Source organism: Lycium ferocissimum, chromosome 10 (assembly GCF_029784015.1).
Source record: "Lycium ferocissimum isolate CSIRO_LF1 chromosome 10, AGI_CSIRO_Lferr_CH_V1, whole genome shotgun sequence".
NCBI classification, from domain to species: domain Eukaryota; kingdom Viridiplantae; phylum Streptophyta; class Magnoliopsida; order Solanales; family Solanaceae; genus Lycium; species Lycium ferocissimum.
The window spans coordinates 15,778,652-15,800,479 of NC_081351.1; the positions used below are offsets into that span (position 1 = coordinate 15,778,652).

Here is a 21,828-nt window from a genome sequence, read left to right on the forward strand (position 1 = left end):
GATTTTCTCATTTATTTCTTCTTAATTATCAGCTTTGTTCTTCATTTTCTTCTTCTGTAAGAGCTAATCAGATTTTCTCCTTCATTTTGTTTCCCTTCATCTTCTTCGGTGGTCATATTTTCTTGTCAAAATGAGGAAAAATGTCTTTTGCAAATGTGGGCAAATTATTCACGTGAAATTAACTTTTAACCTAACACTTAGTTCTGCCAAGGTGGAATTATTTATCCATGTGGAGTGCCACGTGGCACGATTTTTTTTTTTTTAAAAGAGAGTGTAGTACACACACCATCATATATAAGTTGAGATTTGTTTTGCTAACTAAAGTGATAGTTGAGGTGAGTTTTTTTACCCTTATCTCTAAAGTAAATCGAGACAACCAATTCGCAAGGGGAAAAAACATGTTAACTCCATACTCTTATGTTTTAAGTAATACAATCTGGTTAAGCTGTCAGCCAAAACTCTATAATACACATGGTTTTGGGGTAAAAACATATTGAAATTATTTTATTTTATTTTCTTCATCTAATTAGAGAAGAAAATTGACCTCACCCCCTCCCCAAATAGAGGAAATACAATTTCCAAAAGAAAGAAGGAAAAAAAAACTACTCTTTGTTGGTGATAGAGATAATTAACAAGACTAGCCAAAAGCAATCAATAAGGTGAGTAAGGAAGGAAAAGAAAGTGGAGGGAGTAACAATAGTTTAACAATAATACCATGAAAAAAAAATTAAATAATTTAGCACCCTTTCTTGACGATTATAAATTCTCGTCGTCGGCTTCCTCGAGAAAGGGGAGTGCCCTGTTTGTCCAAAGAATGCAGGCAAACTCGGAAAAGAAGGAGTGACTCTCATCCCTAAACAAAGCATCAGTCAACTTTTGTCTAACATTAAATATGTAGAGCTTGTTTTGTAATAGCCAATAGGAGTCCTGTTGGGCTTTCACATTTCCTTCCTTTTCTTGTTAGAACTGGAAATCCTGTATTTTGCATATCCGTACGATAAAGTCCTTGAGTTTCTGAAATAGTTTAAAAAAGTGCTTCAAATCATTGCTATTGACTCGGACCTGTTCTAGAAAAGTCGAGATATTTCTGTCAGTTAATTTTGAGCGGCACTTCTACCATAATGTAGAACCATGACATGATTAGAAGTTTCTGAAGGAAGCAAAGTGAGGATATTGTCAGCAGCATTGGTACTCCATATATGATCTCTTACATGTTGCAATGTCAAGAATGGTTGTAGCTGTTGGCCTCTACATGTTATCTCTATCTGAAGTAACAAGAGTCAAATTTCCATCAGTGAAATTAAACAACCATAAATACAAGTGCCAAAAAAACATGCAAGTAAACTAAATAACATAGAATACACAAATTGATTGATTCTTGGTCATGGTTTAATCAAACAATAGTAATTATGATTCACTGCTTTGAATTGCTTTTCTTGAGTCAGGGGTCTATTGGAAACAACCTCTTTACCTCCCAAGGTAGGAGTAAGGTCTGCGTACACTCTATCCTCTCCAGACCCCACTTTGTGAGATTATACTGGGTATGTTGTTGTTGTAGTAATTATGATTCACAATTAGAGTATACAACTGTGTAATCAACTATTTGGGACACGTAGTTGGGCCTTCCTTTCCTCACCCATTGTTGCAACAAGTTTAACTTCAAAGAATATGAACTACTTTTACACTGTCAGGTTATCTAAAAAATAATTAAAATTGCTCATAATTGATGGAATTATAATATTCTGAAAGTTAAATCAGATAATTAACATGCTACTAATCTCTTTTATACCATCAGCTATACACGTGTGAAATCAACATGCAACTTATAAATAAAAGTAAAAATAAAGCAAATGAGAACAGACCAAATGGGTCGAGCTGGGCAACCCACCAATCCCATTGTTGAAAACTACAACCAACTTTAATCATATTAGAGGTCCACTTAGACTTTGCTCCTAATCCAGAATGATTACACCTTAGACTTCATCAAATTATAAATAAATATGTTACTCCCTGATTATGATGTAAAGATTTCCCATATCTTATTAATTGAGAGATAAAAATTTATCTTTAGAATTGACAGATAAATATTTGAGGGAGAACAAAAAAAAAAAAAAAAGTAAGAGAAGGCGACGAGTCCAAATAGTACGGCAAGGAATCAGCCTTTATCTTTATACTTTTCCATAATTTATTGAGTTTAAGTTTTATAAAAAGTCCGTCTAAACAATTTTATATAATCAGATCATTTAAAGAATATGTATGGATAAATCTTTTTTAAAATGTGATATTTAAAATTTGATAAAGAAAAATATAATTTGTTACAACAAGTAAAGATAAACTGATGATAGTACGGCAAAGGATCAACCTTTATCTTTATACTTTTCCATCATTTATTGAGTTTAAGTTTTATAAAAGGTCCGTCTAAACAATTTTAGATAATCAGATCATTCAAAGAATATGTATGGATAAGTCTGCTTAAAATATGATATTGAAATCTGATAAAGAAAATATAATCTGCTGTAACAAGTAAAGATAACCTGATGATAGTACGACAAAGGATCAACCTTTATCTTTATACTTTTTCATAATTTATTGAGTTTAAGATTTATACAAAGTCAGTCTAAGCACTATTTACAAAATTAGGTCATTAAAAGGGCATATATAGATACTCAAAAATACGATATTTGAAATCTTGAAAATAAGATATAGGAGTATAATTGCTACAACAAATAAAGATAACGAGATGGTGTAATTTTTTTGTCCTAACGATGTATATTACTTAAACTTTTTTTTATTTGTAGTTATCAAAATCAAATACCTAATTCTACAAAAAGAATAGAGAATAAAGAAGTTCTACATGACTTGTACATATCACTTAGCTTTATTGTCCTATATTCATGCACGTCTCATTCACGTTGCTTTTATTTATGTCTTCTTCAAAAGAGAATAAACATAGAAATAAAAAATAAAAAAAGAATATAAAAATGTGAAATGAAGGTCAATATTCCTTCATGAATCATGAGGTATCTCTCTCCCACTTTTAAAATTTAAGCGTAATAGGACTTGGTTTCATTATGTTTTAGATTTTATCCATCCTGATTAAACGGAACTAAATATCTATTAATTGATACTCTTACTTATTCCTTGTCTTAATCTGTCGACTATAAATTATTTAACTAGTCACTTCTTATTTTGTCTCTTTTGAACCATTCGTAATGATTCTTGTATTGACTAATAGCTCATGCATTGCTTTCCTCCGACGTGTTCTTTCTTTTATTTTACTATTTTCTTTAGGGTTTCTTTTTTTAAATGGACCAAAAGTTTCTTTTTGATTCTATCAAAGTGCAGCACTTACGAGGAAAAAGAGAGGAAGAAAAGAAAGGGTTAAAATATTAATCCATGAAAAAATAAGAGGGAATTGGGTCCTACAATCCGCCATGGGAGAGTCGAGTTGAAACAAACGAAAGCATGACGAAACTCATTGTCACATATAGAGTCATGATGATAACTTTAAGGGCATGCAAAATTAGGTTATAGAGAATATATTTCATTGTATTTTGCTTTTAGGTAACGTAAGACTCAAACTCTGAATCTCTATCTGCTATGATATCATATGTTGATCAGTATCAGACCATCTAATTTTAAGCTTAAGATGTTAAAGAGAATGCACTTTTAAATACTTAGTAGGCGTTTGCCCCTGAAAATCAAATATTTTTCATTTTATTTGGAATTTTGAGGAGTTGAAGATGAGTCGTGTTTGATTATAGTTTTGCAAAGAATATTTGGTTGTTTGAATGTATTGAAAGTGAAAAAAAGGTGAAAATAAGATTTTAGTTGTTTTTCAAATTTCAAATACAACTTTAAGTTGTATTTGGAATTTTTATGACCAAATGTTGATTTTCAAATAAGGTAAAATATTTTTTCGAAAAAAGTGAAGAATGCTCATGGCCAAACGGCTCCTTAGTTATGTTATGTCTCAACAATATGATATGGCAGGCTCAATTTTTCATGGGCTAAGTGCGCATGAATTACATAATAAGTGAGTTGTCATACTTAATTTGAATCTAAGATTTCTACCTACTCGAAATACTATATCGTAGTGACTATGCTATCTAAAACTTCAAATTGTTTGAAAAATCATACTTCTATTTATCTAATTACATTTCAACATTACCCCCGTCCAAAACCGCCCAAACATTGAGCATGTTCACTTTCTCTTTCCCTTCTTAAAAGTCAATGCACTATTCCATTTTTGCGCTCAACAAAAATCATTATTAAGCTCAAAATAGACCGTAGAAAAAGGGAAAGAAAAGTAACCTAGTCTTGATTTTGAAGGCTATATTTTGCTTTCTCATATATTGATCATTGCTTAAGATTGTTATCCTTAATATCTATATGTTTCTCGCGTACCTTGTGGCTAATGATTGCGAGATATACAAATTAAATACTCACATGTAGGGGTGTTCATGGTTCGGTTTGGGTCGGTTATTGGTTAAAACCATAACCAAACCAATTTAGTCGGTTTTTAAATGTCTAAAACCATAACCAAACCAAGTAAAATAATAACCACCGGTTTGGTTATTGTCGGTTTGGTTCTGTTTGGTTCGGTTTTTCAATTTATGACTAGCCGTGACAATTCAAATATTCTCTCTCTACATTCTTCAAATTTCTTAGCGAAGCTTTTTTTCCTCACGGCCCACAAGGGCGAACTTTGTCGTATATCGTGTGAAAGACATATGCCGTAATGGCAATGTAAAATGAAAAGAGATAGTAGGATTTTTACTTTTTACCCTTATGCTTACGACTTATTAGAGTTGGCTTTGGATTGTTGGATTTGACATATTCTTTTAAGACGTGGGCCTTAAAAATAAGTAGACCAAAATTAAATTAATAATTAAAAGGTATAAAATATCTTTAATTATTTATGAAAAGTTAATATTATACATATAAATAATTATAAATTTTATGTATATAATTATCGGTTTGGTTCGGTTATTTATTCGGTTATTTTTTACTATAACCATAACCAAACCAAATATTATCGGTTTTTCAAATTTAAAACCAAACCAAACCAAATGTCGGTTTTTTTATTCGGTTTGGTTAAATTTTTGGTTTGGTTTTGGTTTTAACCAAAACTGTGAACAGCCCTACTCACATGATTACATAAATACACACACACAAAAAAAAAAATATATATATATATAGGGCAGCTAGTATGAAAAGAAACACTAATCCAAAGCAAAAATATAATGTTGTCTCATTCCTATGTTAGTAAGCTTTTTGGGAGTCTGTCTTTCTAAGTGAAAATCTTAAACCCTACAATTCTTCCCTGTCTAAAATTGAGTATAAAAAGATCTGTTTATGTGAGTTTTAGTAGGTTCAATTCATGATATGGTCATATGGTCGTGTTGAGAATAGAATTAAGTAAATTAAAATGTGCTTTCGAATAGTTTAAACTTTTAGATGAGATGGGTACACACTTCAACATGGTATCAAAGTCAGCAAATGTCTTTCGGTTCAAGTCTCACCACCACATTCTTAATCAAAAAGAATTTTCACGTGCTTGACTTTTTAAAAAGAATCCCAGCACATTAGTGACATTCTATAACAACTTAAACTTTTAGATGAGATAGACACACACTTCAAATTCCAATGATTAGGGCATGCAAATTTAAAGGGGGAGAGAGAATTATATATGCAAATTGCAAAGTAAAGAACGAAAATATGAACTATCATTGATATCCTATTCCCTACCACTTAAAAACTTTAATAATTGGTCACTTAGTTGCCATGACGTGTAGAGGGTCGGGATTTTTGAAGTTTGAGTAACATAGACATGATAACCAAACCTCAGGTCAACTTAGGTAGGACATACAAGAATAAAGGCCAAATAATAACATTAAGACGGCAATGATATATGTAGCCATTCGTGAATATTAAGAAGCAACTATTAAACAAGTAAAAGCTACATTCTACGAAGCACGCCACTGCTACATAATTTGATGATTACAAATAAATATATGCAGCGAGTAACACGTAGAAGTAGAAATGCCTCGTTTCTTATTAATTAATGTTAGGTCAATAACTTAGAATATTATTTTCGTTGAGTTTATCGTTTTAGATAGAGATTGTTGTTGATGCATATAGGTTCTTTATTTGAGCTAAAGAAAGGTATACTTGAGTTTACGTTATGTATCGTAAGCAGATAATATGTCTTATTTTCAAAGTTACAAATTTCACATTTTAAGAAAACCTGTATATATATAAATATCAAATAGATAACCTGATAACGTAAACTCTATTTGTACTAGCACTTCTTTTCAGGATAAATATGTTATTGTGTAGTGCAAGGATAGAATAATAAATCCACACGGCTTGGTATTAGTCGGGGTACAAGGGTTGACCTTCGTAGATACATATAATGAATCCTAAAAAATAATATGGAATGTTTCGGGAATAGAATGTTATATGTCATACATCCTAACATTAATCTATACAAAGTCGTGTTTCTTTAGTATGTGTTTTTGATAAAACCCTAATACAAGTTATTTGATTTTGAGGTAGTTGAGGAAAAAATAATTTATCCTAAGGAACTTAGAAAGAGAATTGCAGCTAATTATTTAATAAACATTTTGATGTATATGTATCTCGATACTCAAGCATAGCTGGTTGTTTTCGGATATTGTTATCAATCATTAATATGGAATGAATCTTAACGATTCTAACATCAAATAAAATAAAAAGTTCAAGAGGAAACAAGTAAATGAGCGACGGTTTCTTTTGTCTACATGCATGCAAGTAACATACTTTTCCATAATAAATTGATTTCCTATTTATGTTATTAATTAATTTTTTTGTGGTTATGTCTAGTGGCGGAACTAGAATTTTTACTGAGGGTGTTCAAAATATGTAGAAGTGAACACACGAGAAAGTCAAATGGGGTTCAACATCTACTAAATATACTTAAAAAATAATTTTAATCATGTATAAACAGCGAATTTTTCACCGAAGAGGGTTCGGATGAACCCCTTGGCTATACCTGACTCCATCCCTTGTTATGTCTATGGGTTAATAAGGAGAAGATGTTGGGATGTTAAGACAATAAGAAGTAAATATAACTTCCTTTCATTCCCCATTTTGGCTACCTAACTAATAAAAACATTACAAAAAATAAGCAAAAAATCATATGCATCTATAACACCATATATAACACAAATAGAAATACAAATATGGCCATCCTTGGCTCCTCTTTACTTGAAAATAATTTCCAATATTTTCTAGATCATTAAGCACACGCAGTAAACAAAAAGAGAACCTTATTTATGTTTTTTAAAATTTATTTTAAAACCATTTTCGATCATTATGATGAGGGAAAGAATGCATATAAATAATATCTAATGTACACTTGAAGCCAAAACAAAATTTCTCACTAATAGCTAAGTTATTTTTTTTCTTTCAAAAATATAACTTTATTGTTTTCTTCATAAGAAAAAGAAGGGGTTTCCATTTACCAGACTTTTGGAAACTTTACGCGATCGACTTGTTTGGTACAATGACGAAAAAAAGGTTTCATCTAAATAGAACTGTAATGTGCTAGGCAGATATATTCCATTCGAGTATACCGCATTAAAATGGAAAAAACATAAAGTTAAGGAGCCAGCCATGGACGAGTAAAGAAATGTAAGCGTTAAGAAATGGATCTTGGGACTAACTCAATCTCAAAAGCTAACTCATGAGGGGACGATTATCCAAGTCCATATAAAGAGACCACCAATTTCATTAACCACCGTTATGAGACTTTTTCGTTTTTCAACAGTTAACGAGTCATGGAATGTCAGTGCAGAAAATTAAACTATGATTTCACTTAGAGAAAAAACAAATTGGTTAAAATATCACGCAATTGCCTTTTTTTTTTTTGTGAAATGTAATTGAATCCATAGATTAGATTGAAGAGATTTTTCCCCCTACCTCAAGAGTATTTTCTATTCGCTTTTCTCTAAACTTACGACTCAAAATCTCTATAACAAAGGAAGCAACTAATTCTGTGCTTTCACAACAAACATACTAAATTAACGCCATATATACATCCCTGCTTGTTTCTAATTGAAGAATTGATATATCTGTTAAATAACGGCTTCATTTGCTAATACTTGATTATATCGTAAATCCAAGATTAAGGAGTTAGAGTCAGTTTCAATAAGTATGATATTATTATATGTATATATTTTAATTGTTTTTCGTACATATACATACAATCTGAATCAAAAGCAATAGGTTCAGTTTGTTGAAGTGTGTGATCATCTCATTTAAAATTTGTAGCTCTTAGAGAGATTATAGTTTGATTACTTAATTATATTATGACCCGACACGCCCATCAAGTGTGGGCATGGTTCTTTTTCATGGACCAAACACGTGACATTTTTGTTTTTACTTTTTGAGAGGCAGTGAGATTTACACCCGTACTTTTTTTTATTTCCGTCTAATACTACGTGTAAGTCACACCATCTCTCTAAAAGCTTAAGCTAAGCTTTCAAAGCTTAAGTTTTTTGAGAAAGCATACTTTTAATCGACACAATTGAACCTAAATCTGCCTATATGAGTTTCTATTCGTCTACTTAGATTTCCAATTGGACTAAGTTCTCAAAGATGTTCTAGGAAAAAGGTAGATATGTTAGCAACAATGAAGTGGTTCCAGAAAGATTGGAGTGTTACTTTCTTTGTAGTAAATAGGACGAAGCGAACCATGAAAGTCATCAAATTAAAGCAATGTGCAAAGGCTTATTCCTATAAAGAATATATATTTGAGTGATTTTGGGGCTGATAAGGTAGCATGTAGTTTTCTCCTTGGATTTCTTACTTTGGTCATACTCTAAAACCACTAAGCAATAGAATAATAAGCATGGAGCTATAGTTTTAGATGTGCTTTTCCATATAAGTAGACAAAACCCACAATAGTTTTTTTGAGTAAACGTAGAACAAGCAAAGAGCTAATAATACAAAAAGAGAAGAATTAATGAAGATGGCTACCTAGAAATATACTTCCCACCTAATTATGAAGTTCTTTCAATCCATAAATATTATCCTTAATAAAACCATTAATTAGTTCTGCTGTTTCTTTCATGTTTTCCCCCCACCAACCATTGTAATTAACATGTTATGGATTTACTGGTCCAAACATATTAATCTTAATTCTTCTTGGAGTCCTAGAGTTAACGGTTTTCCAGGCAAGTATGGAACATTTATTCAAAACCCATAAGGAGAATTTCAAACAAGAGAATATAAAAATATTTAGCAATGGTGGTTTTTACATACCTCTGATTCATTTTCCAATTGGAGCTTATTGACCAAATACTTCAAGACTAATCGTATTGTCATCCTCCCATCTCTTGAACAATTATGAAATGACCAGAAAAAGAAAAAAAGAAAAAAAGTAAGTCAAAATGAAAGCAAATATTGAAAGAAATATGAATTTCAAAAAAAGAAACAAATAAGAAGAGAGGAAAACTTCAAAGTATATGACTTACTTGATTCTAAGGTAGCTCTTGGATATCTGCTGCAAAAAGGGTTCTTTTGTTCTGCAACATAAGGCAACGTACACAAACAATAAGTCAGGCATATTTCGAAGTTAAATGTCAGAGAACAAATAAGCAGGAAAAATACACTACTAAGAAAATAGTAGGAATTAGTGACTAACAAATTTTGTAGCTAAACCGCAAAAGTCATTGCTAATTCTATCTAATGATGGATTAAAGACGGATTATCGAAAAATTCTGTTAGTTACGAGCAATTTAACGACGGATTAGCAGCGAAATTCGTAGCTACTTCCAGTTTTTCTTATAGGGAGGAAAAGCAAAAGAATCAAATTGTTTTTTGTTCTGCACTTACTGGTTTGAGGATGGTTGTAGTGAAAACCATAACCCGGAATGTGGTCTTCGAGGCGGATGAATGACCCTGAAATCTATAGAACTTGGTCCTGGAACTCCTAGTCCAGGACCGAAATGTGAGCTTGCTGCTGGAATTCCTAGTCCAGAACCAAAATGTGAGCCTGCTGACACTAGAGACAGATTGAAATTATGTTGGATTGGCTGCATAGGTCTAAAACCCCAGTTAATAATCTCTTGCTGATATTGTTGTTGGAACATTGTTGAACTAGTTCCTCCCCCAGGATGTTGCAAAAACAAAGATGACGTCGTACTAGGAGTAGTCATAAGCTGTGGTGTTCGAGGTGGTGGTGGTGCTCGAAATTCATGTATATTATGATGATGAGGAAATGTATGTACTGCTGGAAAATTAGCAACAGTACATACATTAGTACTAGTTCCTTGTTCAGAACTAGGACCAATCATGCCATCTGCTGGTAATAGATCAAGTTCCACTAATCCGCCTGATCTTCTTGGATTTCCTTCTGGCTTGTTATTGGTGGGCAAATACGTATGCCCACCAATACTCAACTGAAGCCATCCTTTTTCCTGATCCTCCTCCTCCTCGACCTTATCTTTAGCCTTTTCTCGAATGTTGTTGTTGTTGTTAGTATCATGAATGTTATCCTTCGAACTCGAGCCGGTTTCATTAATACTTCCGGTTCTTGACTCATCTTCAGCCATTGAAGAATTTTGATGAGGTACTCCAATCAGTGCTAGATCAGATCCTAAACAATCTTGTAATCTGCTATAACGTTCATATCCCCCTTGCGCGAATTCGTTCATAAGACTATAACTCTTGTAATCACCAAAACCATAAACATAAACACTGCTTTGAAGATTCTGTTTAGAAAGGTTTTGAGAAGGATTAATCATGGTCATATTGAAAGCCCCCCAAAGTAATTACCAAAACCTTCATAAGCCATGGATATATGGGAACTCAATAATCTTAATCTTGATATTCTTCAACTCTACAAATTGGAAAAAAAAGGAGAGATCTAATTTAGTTGTTTTGGGAAGAAAAAACATGGTTTCTTGGAATAATTATGGAGATGGAGATATCCATAGACTAGAAGAAGAAAAAACTGCCTGAATTTCTTATAAATAATAATATATATGTGCTGCTTTTATCCTCGACAAAACATCAACGGACAAGAAGGAGAATAATACCTGCGAATCTCAATTTCCATTAATTCTCTTTGTTTGGAAGCTGGCTTGTAAGGGATGAGTTTCTTTTTATTTTTCCCTAGGGGTAAAAGTAGATGGTGGTCAATCACTTGTAGGCACAGTATTTTTCCTATTTTATATTCTTCTTGCACATCTCTATGTGTATGAAATAGCATAACTTATAAATATTGCCGTTTGTGTGACACAATTCAGAATTTGAGAGTCAAACAATTTAATTTTGATAGTGAAATCGGGAATAAAATCTTCAAGTTACTTGAAATAAAATTTACATATTTGAAAACTACTTAAAAAGTACTACGCCCTGCGTTTCAATTTATGTGAACATATTTCCTTATTAGTCCATGCAAAAAAAAAGACTCCTTTCTATATTTGGAAACAATTTACCTTTATCCAATGATTATAGCCACACAAAATATATGTGACTCATTTAACACCACAAGTTCAATAGTCTTCTCTTCTTTCTTAAACTCCGTGCCCAGTCAAATAGGTTCTCATAAATTAAAACGGAGGGAGTATAAGTCATAATAGTTGACCATTCGAAAAGTTAAAAAATATATGAAAAAATTATGTCAAAGAAAAACTTGTTTGAACCTCGAAATCCGAAAAATGCCACATAAAGTGGAACAGAAGGAGTAAGACTTATACTACATTTGTTTTAATTTATGTGGCACCATTTGATTGAGCATGTAATTTATAAAAGAAAAGAACACTTTTGAACTTTGAAATCTAAAACTAGTCTTAGACATTTGTGTGATTATAAATCATCTCATCAAGTAATTAAATTGATAATTCTAAAAGTAAACGTGTTTCTGAATATAAAAAGGTGAAATTCTTTTGGGGACAAACTTAAAAAAAGTGTTGCACATAAATTAGGATATACCTAATAAAATAAAACAAATATTTGCAGTATATATGCTATTAGTAAAATTTAACTTATATTATCAGGTTGCTTCCCTTATTTAACTAATTCTACTTATTATATGAGCTGTTAATTGTATTATTTTCAATGACTTGATAACGGGAAAATTCATTCAGCATCAATGTATCAAAAAGTTAAGCAATGTTTCTACCCGTCTTTCATGCATTTTTTAAGGTCTACCACTAGTGATTTTTTGACTTAATTAATGAACAAAAATACATGTTCCACCCGTACAAAAAAATGCATTAGCCTGCATGTGGTGTGCGGTGGGGGCGGGGAGGGGGAGGGGGTGCGAGGGTGTTGAGGGAGGGGGGGGGGGGAGAGAAATGTCAGCCCCAAATTATCACAAAAGTTTATCTTTTTCTCCAGATATCACATAAAGGTTCCTTTTAGCTTTTATTCAATGTCTTTTGGGCATCCAAGCCTTGCTTGGAATTCGCAATTCCTTTTTTGCACTCAATTCATGTTTGATTAGAAATCTAATTTTGCTAATTAATTTTCCATTCCGTGTAAACAGATTATTGATGAAGTTTTCTTTTAGATAACAAAGTACTACTTTGTAACCTTTAATCTAGTTTAGAAATTTGAACAGGACAAAAAATACACACACAAATGCAACTACTACTAATTTTTTTTGCAGGCTTCTTTTTGTATTACAGTATTTAGTACTTATGATTTATTCGCTTCATTAAAAAAGAAGCGAGACATCCAGGAAAAAAAAAAAAACGGAATATACCGTGCATAATCTAAAAGATGCATTTGGTCTTAATTGGGTAGACTTGACTAGACTTAGCAGAATTTTTATTTTTATTTTCAACTTTAATCTTAACCTTCTGAGCATTTTGACAAAAGAATAATTTTGTCATTTTACTTGTTTAAACTAGGTAGAGCTAATCATTAAATTGTTAGCCCACATTTCATGTAGTATAGAATTATCCCTATTCTACTTTTAGTGAAAATAAAAATGTGACCAAATGAAAAATAAAATGATACCAAATTCATAACCAACGGTCCCTGGACTTTTCTTCTTGTCTACAAATAAAAACTCAGCAATATACATAGTCTACATAATCTTTCTATCCAATAATTGCTTTAAAGGTACTACTCCTTTTGGTTGTCATTTAAGATTTTGATACGTCTATTAAAAATTAGTGCAACTTTTACTACTTGTGCATGCTCTAATCAAGAGGAAAAAGTAATTTATTTTTATTATATGAGAATAATTTAATAAACTTCACATTGCATTTTTAATTTTTTAATATGCGTGATTTTGGTTAAGATGACACTTATTATGGGACGGAGGGAGTAGTATATACACTACATATGCGTGCAAAGAAAGGCTCAAATTACTAGTCACTACAGTAGTTATGATTAAGTGTGCAATTATAAAGAAATGAATGACAGAAAAGGGTGGGTTTTGGAATACATGATGGCATTTTCTCAAAACACTAAACCCAATAAGAATAGCAGAAGACATTCCCTTCCTCCTCTGATTTCCTCTTTTACTATTCAGAAGCATGGAGCATGTGCTTCCCACCCTCCCTGCAAACCAACTGTAACTGTTTTCTCTAATGACTTGTCCAATTAATTAACTATTTCTACAACTTTAGTGTACTATCATTCTCTATTCAAGCAAGTAGTAGAGTTATCCTTCAAAAGTTTAAATTGTTGTACTTGAGATTTATATTTAAGGAGTGATCTCAGAAATGGAAGCCATTGCTGGTCTGTGTTGTCTCTCTTGCTTAAAAGCTGAATCTTATTCTTTTCCAGCTAGTTCCCTAATATATAATTTCTTCATTTGTAACTTTTTATCTGTTATTTTAGAGTTCACCTATACACTAGAAGGGGGTGAATTGTGTATGTCTGATTTTCAACTTGTTGATCAACAGTATCAAGTAACACAATCACACTAATAATGCAAAACTAAAGACACACACGATTTTACGTGGAAAATCTCCTTGATCTAAGGGAGTAAAAATCACTAACGTGTAGGATTTGTCTCAAAAGTTCACTAAACAACAGGAGAAGTTTCAGGTTATAACTCAATAACCAAAGGGACTAACTCTAGTACCTCAACATCTACCTTCAACTATGATTGTAACTACACACTTTCAAAACTATAAACTCTAGCCTAGAAAACAAAACAAACTCTCAGAATTATTTACCTACACAAATGTTACTCAAAGAAAAAAGGCTACAACTTAAGAATAATAGATCAATGTAACGACCCGTTTGGTCGTTCTGGCACTTTTGACCCATTTTCCCCCGTTGGCCTTTCCCCGAGCCCCATTAGTGTGATTTGGACCTGCGGGGATGGGCGACACGGTTCCCCGAGGTCATTGGGCGAGTATTAGCGTGATTTGAGGAAATTAGAGCTTTAAAGTGAAAAAGGTGTGACTAATAGTTGACTTTTGGGTAAACGGACCTTTTTCAGAATTTCGTCGATTCCGTGAGGACCGGAGGGTCGATTATGACTTGGTGGGATATTCAATTCGGTTCCCGAGGCATGCAGGAGCATTTTTTTACCATTGGTTGGAAACTTGATATTGGCCGTTTGAGGGTTAACCCGGTCAAATAGACCTCCGTTGAGAATTTTGAGGGCACGGTTGGGTTCGTAGCATGTTTTTACATGTGGTTGCATATCCAGTTTGTATCCGGGAGGTCTCGGATGGATGTCAGGATTTTTGGGTGGAGCTTAGTGAAAACCAGATATCTTTGAGTAAGTTTCTCTTACCTTGTTTTATGTTTACTTGCCTTCTAAGCTTGAATCTATAGTCAAACTAATGGAAGTAGTTGGGGAAGATGAGTTTAAAAGCCCAATAGTTGATGTTTGAGTTTTAAGCAGTGGAAATGATTTTATTTGATAAATCTTGCTAGTCTAAACATGGAATCTTATGAATTAGTGGATAATAAGCTTGAATCTCTATTTTGGAGTAAGGAATTGATTATGGAATGTTAGAGTTTGTCCTAAATTGAGGGTTTTTGATCTGATAATGATTTTGATGACTAATTGAGCCTAATTAGAAATTGGGGAGTATTAAACTTCTAGAACGTTGGGTTAGCATTTCCAATCTTGAGATTCCCGTTTTGCCCTTGTGGGTCCAATTTCCTCTTTTAAAGTTTGATTTTTGATTCGAACAAGTTTATAGAAATATGGGTATCGTTAGTCTCATGTTATAACTTAGATTACGATGTTGACTAGACTTTGATTATTCAGAAGTTCTTCAGAAAGGCAAGGCTCACGTTTGACGGTTCGTAGCACCAGCTCGGCATCGAGGTAGGTTACGATTTACCTTTTGTTTAGACTCTAATTAGTGAAGCATATGTAGGAGTTAGTTATTGACTGGGAAAGCATGTTAGGTCTTCAGGTATAAAGTGGGGATGGATACTTTTAGGTTGGTATTATTGTTGACTATGTGGGCTTGTGCCTTGTTATCTTGATTGGGCTTGTCATCATATACGATATGTTGGCCGAGTCACCCTAATTGCTATGTTGTGATATGTGTTGCATGCATCTCTCCCTTGTTATTCACTTATCATCTAAAAAGGGAGGATAATAAGATTAATAGTGAGATGGTACTGTATACTTATGATAAAACATGGGTGAGATCCTGATTATGATTTACGGTCAATGAGGTTGTCATGCACGGCATACATTTTCATTTCATATGATACATTGGTTTGAACTGTGACTTGATATTAATAATGATAAGTGAAAAAGTGAAACATTCGAGGCTTCTTATTGTGGTGTTTGCTACATGCGTATTTCATATGGCATCTCATGCATACATTATTTAATGTTACTTATGTGGTCCGGCGGAAATTGTAGCGGACGTGGCAATGCAAAGATTTGGGGATAAGTTTGTATTGGCAGTTGATTTACGAATGTTGTTATGGTTATTTACCCCCATGATTATTGTTGAATTCGACATTCATGCATGCATTCCATCCTGCATTTCTCATGGTTATGTAATGTGGTTCTAAAGGAAAAAAGTGATGAAAAAAGATTATGGAAGTATGATAAGAAAGTAGAAAATAAAAGCCACCTCTGGGCTGTGTGCGAAGTGGCTAGTATTATGAAAGTCACCTCTGGGCTTTGTGCGGAGTGGCTAATATTGTGGAAGTCATCTCTGGGCTGTGTGCGGAGTGACAGGTGCATGGACTTCGCAGGTCCCTCATGGGTCATGCATATCGAGACGCGGAGACTTTCCGTCTGTAGCATATGTGTACTGTAACGACCCGATTGGTCGTTATAGTGCTAATGACCATTTTACCCCTATTGACCTTTCCCTAGGTCATCGGGTAGGTTTTAGAGTGACTTTTGGAGGTTGGAGCCTCAAAGTGGAATTCATTTGACCCAAAGTTGACTTCTGAGTAAATGGACCCTTTTTGGAATTCCGTCGATTCTGAGAGGTCCAAACAGTCATCTATGACTTGGTAGTGTGTTCGGTTCGATTCCCAATGCAATTGGGAGCATTTTGAAACTTGGGTTGGGAACTTGACTTTAAGCCATTGGGGGTTGACTTGGTCAAATAGACCTCCGTTGGGAAATTTGAGGCCACGGGTGAGTTCGGTGCTCATTTTTGTGTATATTTGCATGTTTGTTTGGTATCTGTGGGGCCTCGGGTGATAGTCTAATTTCAGGATAAGAGTGGTCTAAACCAGAAATTTCTGGTTTTGGCGTAGGCGTCATAGCAGTGGTACTATAACCACCGTAGCGGTCACGCTATAGCGCTTGGGAAACGGCTATAGCGGACTGGGGAGTTTTGGTGACTAGCTATCGTAGCGGGTTTCTTGTCGCTATAGCGACATGCTGATTTTGGTGAAGGCCGCCATGGAGAGCCATCTATGCGCCGTAGCACGTGCGAAGCAGCAGCTCCATGACCACTGCAGTCGTAGTAGGGCAAAATTATTTCTCTCAAGTTAAGACCCTTAAACCCTATCACTTCTTCTCATCACTTTTCTAAGCACTCTTTGGGGGGGAATAGAGCTACTTGTGGACTAATTCTTCTTGGAGGTAAGATCTATGACCCTAGCCTTTGTCATTTCCCTTCCTAGATTCCCATTTCATGCCTAGAATCACTAGAATCAAGATAGAGAAGATGAGTCTTGTGTTAAAATTCTTAAAAAGGGTTTAGACTTCTAAAATAGAAATTGATGGTGAAATTGACTAGAATAACCATAGAGTTTGATGAATTCCTTGTTGTTAAGCTTATTTCTTCCATTATTAATGTTTAATTTGAGGATTGAAAAATTAGGGTTCATACCCAAATTTGGGGGTTTTGCTTTAAATCCGAATTAGTCTTAATCTTGAGTTGTCTTAGCAAATGATTAGTGGGTTTTATCACCTAGAGCTTGAATTGCATGTTCCATCTTTCAATTTTCCGTTTTACCCATATGGGTCCTTTCCCCAATTTTCTTGGGTTAGAATTTGAGCTAGCTAGAAGTATAGCAATATGGGTGTCATTATTCATGGTTTTTAATATAGAATTCAATTATGAATAGACTTTGAGTACATGAAAGAGTTACGGAAAGGCAAGGCCAAGGTGTGACGGTTCGAGGCTCTTGTTTGGCTTTCCAGGTAGGTTACGGCTTACCTTTTGGTTAGACTTCGGCTAGCGGATTATATGTGTAGTTAGTGATTCTTTGGAGAAAGCAGGTAAACCTTCAGATATGATAGTGGGATGGAAGACTTAGGTTGGTATTGTTGTGATTTATGGCTTGTTGCCTTATTGTGTTCTATAGTGTTGTTGCTTATTGTGAGTGTTGGCTCGCCGCCACGTGATTGATTCTAGAGAGTTGATGCTTAGTGGTTACTTGTGTGTCGGAATGCATATTTATCATGAATGAGGTTGTTGGAAAGGAAGTAAGCATTATGATATTGTTACTGTGAGTGAGATTTATGTCCATGTGTGGCACCATTGATTATATATTCTTGTTGGCATTGTTATCATGCATTCACTCATTCATACATATATTGGGATCGGGTTGCGCACAGCATACTAACTGGGATCGGGTTGCACGTAAAGCAACACTGACTGAGATCGGGTTGCACGTTCCGCAACACTGACTATTGGATCGGGCTGTGCGTTCCGCAGCAGGTACATGGACTTAGCGGTCCCCCGGGCGGTCGTTGAGGCGATGAGATATTCCGCCTGAAGCGTGTGTGTATCATTGCATATGCATTGCATTCATCTCATATTTATTGTTGGCATTGTTTAGGACTTGTTGCTTGATTCTTGGTGATATGTGTACTTGATAGTAGTTCTTGAGATATGGATCGGAATTATAATAGACTTGAGATGATTTACATATCTTGGTGGTTTGGTACTGGATTCAGTAATTAGATTGTGTTGAGTTTTATCTGATTGTGAGCATGCCTACCTTTTCAGTCTCTTTCTTATATTTATGATTTTCTAACTGTTGTAGGCCTATGATGCCTACTCAGTACGTGTTGTTGTATTGATTCTACCTTGATGCATTCTTTCTAAGTGCAGAGTTTGTGATCGGATCGATTTCTGCGCCCCGTGACTGAGTCCCGAGGCCTTCTGACGAGTATTCCAGGGTGAGCATGGGATGGATTTGCTGCCCAAATGCCTCTTCTTAGTTACTTGTGTTATTTTGATATTCTAAGACAGTATTACATTATCAGACATGTATTCATATTCTGACTTGTAGTATTTGTAGTAGTGGCTCTTGTACGGCCTTAGACCAGATTCCTTGGGATTGTTGTATTATTTCTGCACTTATTCACTATCCTTATTATTATATATTTTTGAGGCTTATACTTGTTTGCCTTGATTAATTTATTATGGTTGAATGAATGATTTGGAAAAGTGTTTGCCTTCCGAGGTGGGAAATAGGAGGTGCCCGCACGATTCCCCTAGTTGGGGCGTGACATGTACTAAATGAGGTAGTTGGTCAGTGCATTGCATTGCATCATACGTGCATTCTTATTACATCCACTCATATTATTAATTCTATTTACTGCATTTATATCATTGCATAATACGTTTCTGCTTTGATTCCTTAGTTGATGATTGATTTGAGTTGTTATATGCTTGATTAATACATACTTAGTAACTTGATGGATTTGAGAACTAGAGGCTTCCACCTAGGCTATGACTTGAGATTACTGAGATCTATTGTGGTTCCTAATACTGTGGGTTTTGCGTGAGTATGCTTAGTGACTGTACTTGACGGCATATATGTCTACTTGTTGATTTCTTTCTTCATATGTGTGAACTAATTGTTGTCAGCCTATGATACCTACCAGTACATAGTGTTTGTAATTATACTACTTTGTTGTACTCTTTTCTGAGTGCAGAGTTCATCGTAGGATCCACGTCAGCACCTTGTGGGTGATTCCTGAGGCTTCATGTCCGAGCTTCCAGGGCAAGCCATGTTCCAGATCCGCGGCTCGAAAAACTCTTCTCTCATGATAGCTGTCTTTTTATTTTCGAGACAGTATTTCAGACACTTACGTATTTTATCAATTCAGACTTATGTAGTTTTGTCAGTGGCTCTTGTACTATGTCTTGACCAGATCTTTGGGGTGTTGTTTGTATTTCCGCTCTTAGTATTTATTTATGATATTGAGACTGCTGCTTTCATTACTTAATTTCCGCATATGATAATTCAAAATGGTTAAGTAAAGGGAAGGGTTCTCCCACTCGGAGGCTTAGTGTGGGTGCCCGCTCAACCCGCGAGTTGGGTCTTGACAATCAAAATACTACAACCAAAGAACTAGACAGGATCATCATCCAACCAGGTTCTTTAGTTCAACAACTCGATTCCTTGAGAACACCTTCTTGTAGTAATGGCTATTTGCAGTGAATGAATCTCAATGATTGCTTGCAATAGCATCAGTATGATTGTTGGCAATATTGTGTTTAATATATATGTTGGACCGAAATTACTCTTTAATTTTTGCTCACAAACCTAGAAAAATTCGGTTAAGGAAAACAATCCTAATAGGACATGGTTTCCTTAAGCAACTCCTCTAAATACACTATTTCTTCGATGCAATTCTTCCCCTAATTTAAGACCTTATCTAACACGATTTTTTTTTAGCTAAGAGATCTTCACTATCTCATAAAGCTAGGTTGCCATAAGTATTTGCCAAATAGTTCTACTTGCATATGAACATTTTTTGCAGCCTCTGATCGAAGACCTGTTAAGAGGCTTGGTTCTTCAACATCTGCTTGATAGGTCATCACGTCTTTATGATAGCAGAAACATTACTTCGAGGAAGGTGGTACTTCATATAGTGTTTACTGATCATCAAGATCAATTTCACCGTAACTCAACAATCGTGTAAGGATTTCATAAAAGGTTTTATAATGTCCTTGGCCACTCTAGTAGTTGAGATAGGAATTCTAATTAAGAGATTCGTAAAAATCCAAAAATACTGCATTTGTGATTTAAACATATATTTCACTTATGCTGAGGGAACACAAAAGTATAGGATTGGATTCACAAGCGTATGAGCAACTCGTTCATGTAATTTATTTAGGAATTTTGTCTGGTTGACCGAGGATTGACTTTGACTTTAACTTTAACTTTTCCCAAAATTGAGTATATGGACCACCTAGCCTAATTTAATACGTTGTTCAATACTTTGCATGAATTGAGGTGATTGAGTTTCATTCAAGAGGAGATTGACTAGTGCTAGAATAGAGGTAATTTCACCGACTTTGAGGCAAGTGAGACTTTAACTTCTGGATTGCTTGCTTTTTCAAAACCATGATTCAAAATACGCACTACTGCTTTCTAAACACTTGGTACATTGTATAGCGGGTGTTCTAGGTCTTTTATGCTATTTTGAGATACCATCATGAGATTTAGACTCTTATTACGGTTACATGCCTTTATTGATACTTAAAGCATGATTAAAACTATTTTCCTATAAATTGAGTATGACATTCTAGAGATTTTATTGTTAAATCATGCTAGGGATAATTGGCAATAATGTATGCATTATGTTAGCTAGTCTTATATTGCCACGATCCGATTTCTAGTCGAGCTGCGACTAGCATTTACTGCCTTAACTTGATCAAGCTAACCTTCTTGGCTTTTCTATTATGAATCATGAATGTAGTATGACAAATAATGAATAAATCTATAATTATTCTTTCTTTCTTTTCGGAAACTAAATCACTTTATATCAAAATAATGTCGTCGTTATTTTGTTCAAAACTTAATGTAAATATGAAAATCATAACCCAATTAAAATTGTCTATGAAGCATCTACGAACAGATTGCAAAATGCTCAAGACATGGGTTTCTTGTCTATTTCTCAAACACCACAAGGGTGCGTCCTAGCCTATGTCTTGCTCGTATGTAAATATTGTACCTACGTTGACAAAATATTCTGAAAGAAATTTAAGATATGAAGCATTTAAAATAAATTTTGAAACTTTAGCATAAAAACAGTTCTAAAATATATTTTGTTCAAATTAAACCTTTCTTTTCTGGGAGTACAATTAGATTCTAACATTCATTTGTTTCTGCTAGGTTCACCATGTGATCAGCATGAGGTCTATTCCATCTCGATTGGTTGGAGTACCCTACTCCTATGTGTGCAACACCGTTTAAGATATTAGCATGCTCACGCTATGTATTACTAGGGAATTTCTGTCAGAGTACCCAAACCAACAGTACACTAATTGCACTACCAAAAAAGCGCCTTTTAGTCACGGTTTCAAAAATTGTGACAAAACAGACTAAAATTTTTAATGTTATCTACAATGTAGGAAATCGTGGCTAACATTTCGTGGGTAAATGGGGTGGGTAGTAAATTTC

At 34.3% G+C, this 21,828-nt stretch overlaps 1 protein-coding gene across 2 annotated transcripts; it reads right to left on the reverse strand.

Annotated features, from left to right (window-relative positions):
* Positions 1–638: 638 nt before the first annotated feature.
* Positions 639–11,208, reverse strand: LOC132032600 (uncharacterized). Of its 2 annotated transcripts, none has more exons than XM_059422244.1 (5): positions 11,088–11,208; positions 9,883–10,888; positions 9,522–9,572; positions 9,310–9,382; positions 639–1,265 (listed from the first exon to the last, which is right to left on the reverse strand). In XM_059422244.1, the coding sequence occupies exons 2-5, from the start codon at positions 10,797–10,799 to the stop codon at positions 1,095–1,097; spliced, it is 1,212 nt and encodes a 403-aa protein (XP_059278227.1). In that variant the 5' UTR covers positions 10,800–10,888; positions 11,088–11,208; the 3' UTR covers positions 639–1,094. The 2 variants fall into 2 exon arrangements, with proteins under 2 accessions (XP_059278227.1, XP_059278226.1); XM_059422243.1 differs by having other exon boundaries at positions 639–975; positions 1,063–1,265; positions 9,883–11,191.
* Between the last annotated feature and the right edge of the window lie 10,620 nt (positions 11,209–21,828).

Excerpts from the sequence above, each read along its gene's own strand:
- LOC132032600 (XM_059422244.1), bottom strand. The coding sequence starts at position 10,799 with ATGACCATGATTAATCCTTCTCAAAACCTTTCTAAACAGAATCTTCAA. Across the intron at positions 9,383-9,521 it reads AAGAGCTACCTTAGAATCAA|AGATGGGAGGATGACAATAC; the intron begins GTAAGTCATATA and ends TAATTGTTCAAG. Across the intron at positions 1,266-9,309 it reads AATTGGAAAATGAATCAGAG|ATAGAGATAACATGTAGAGG; the intron begins GTATGTAAAAAC and ends TTGTTACTTCAG.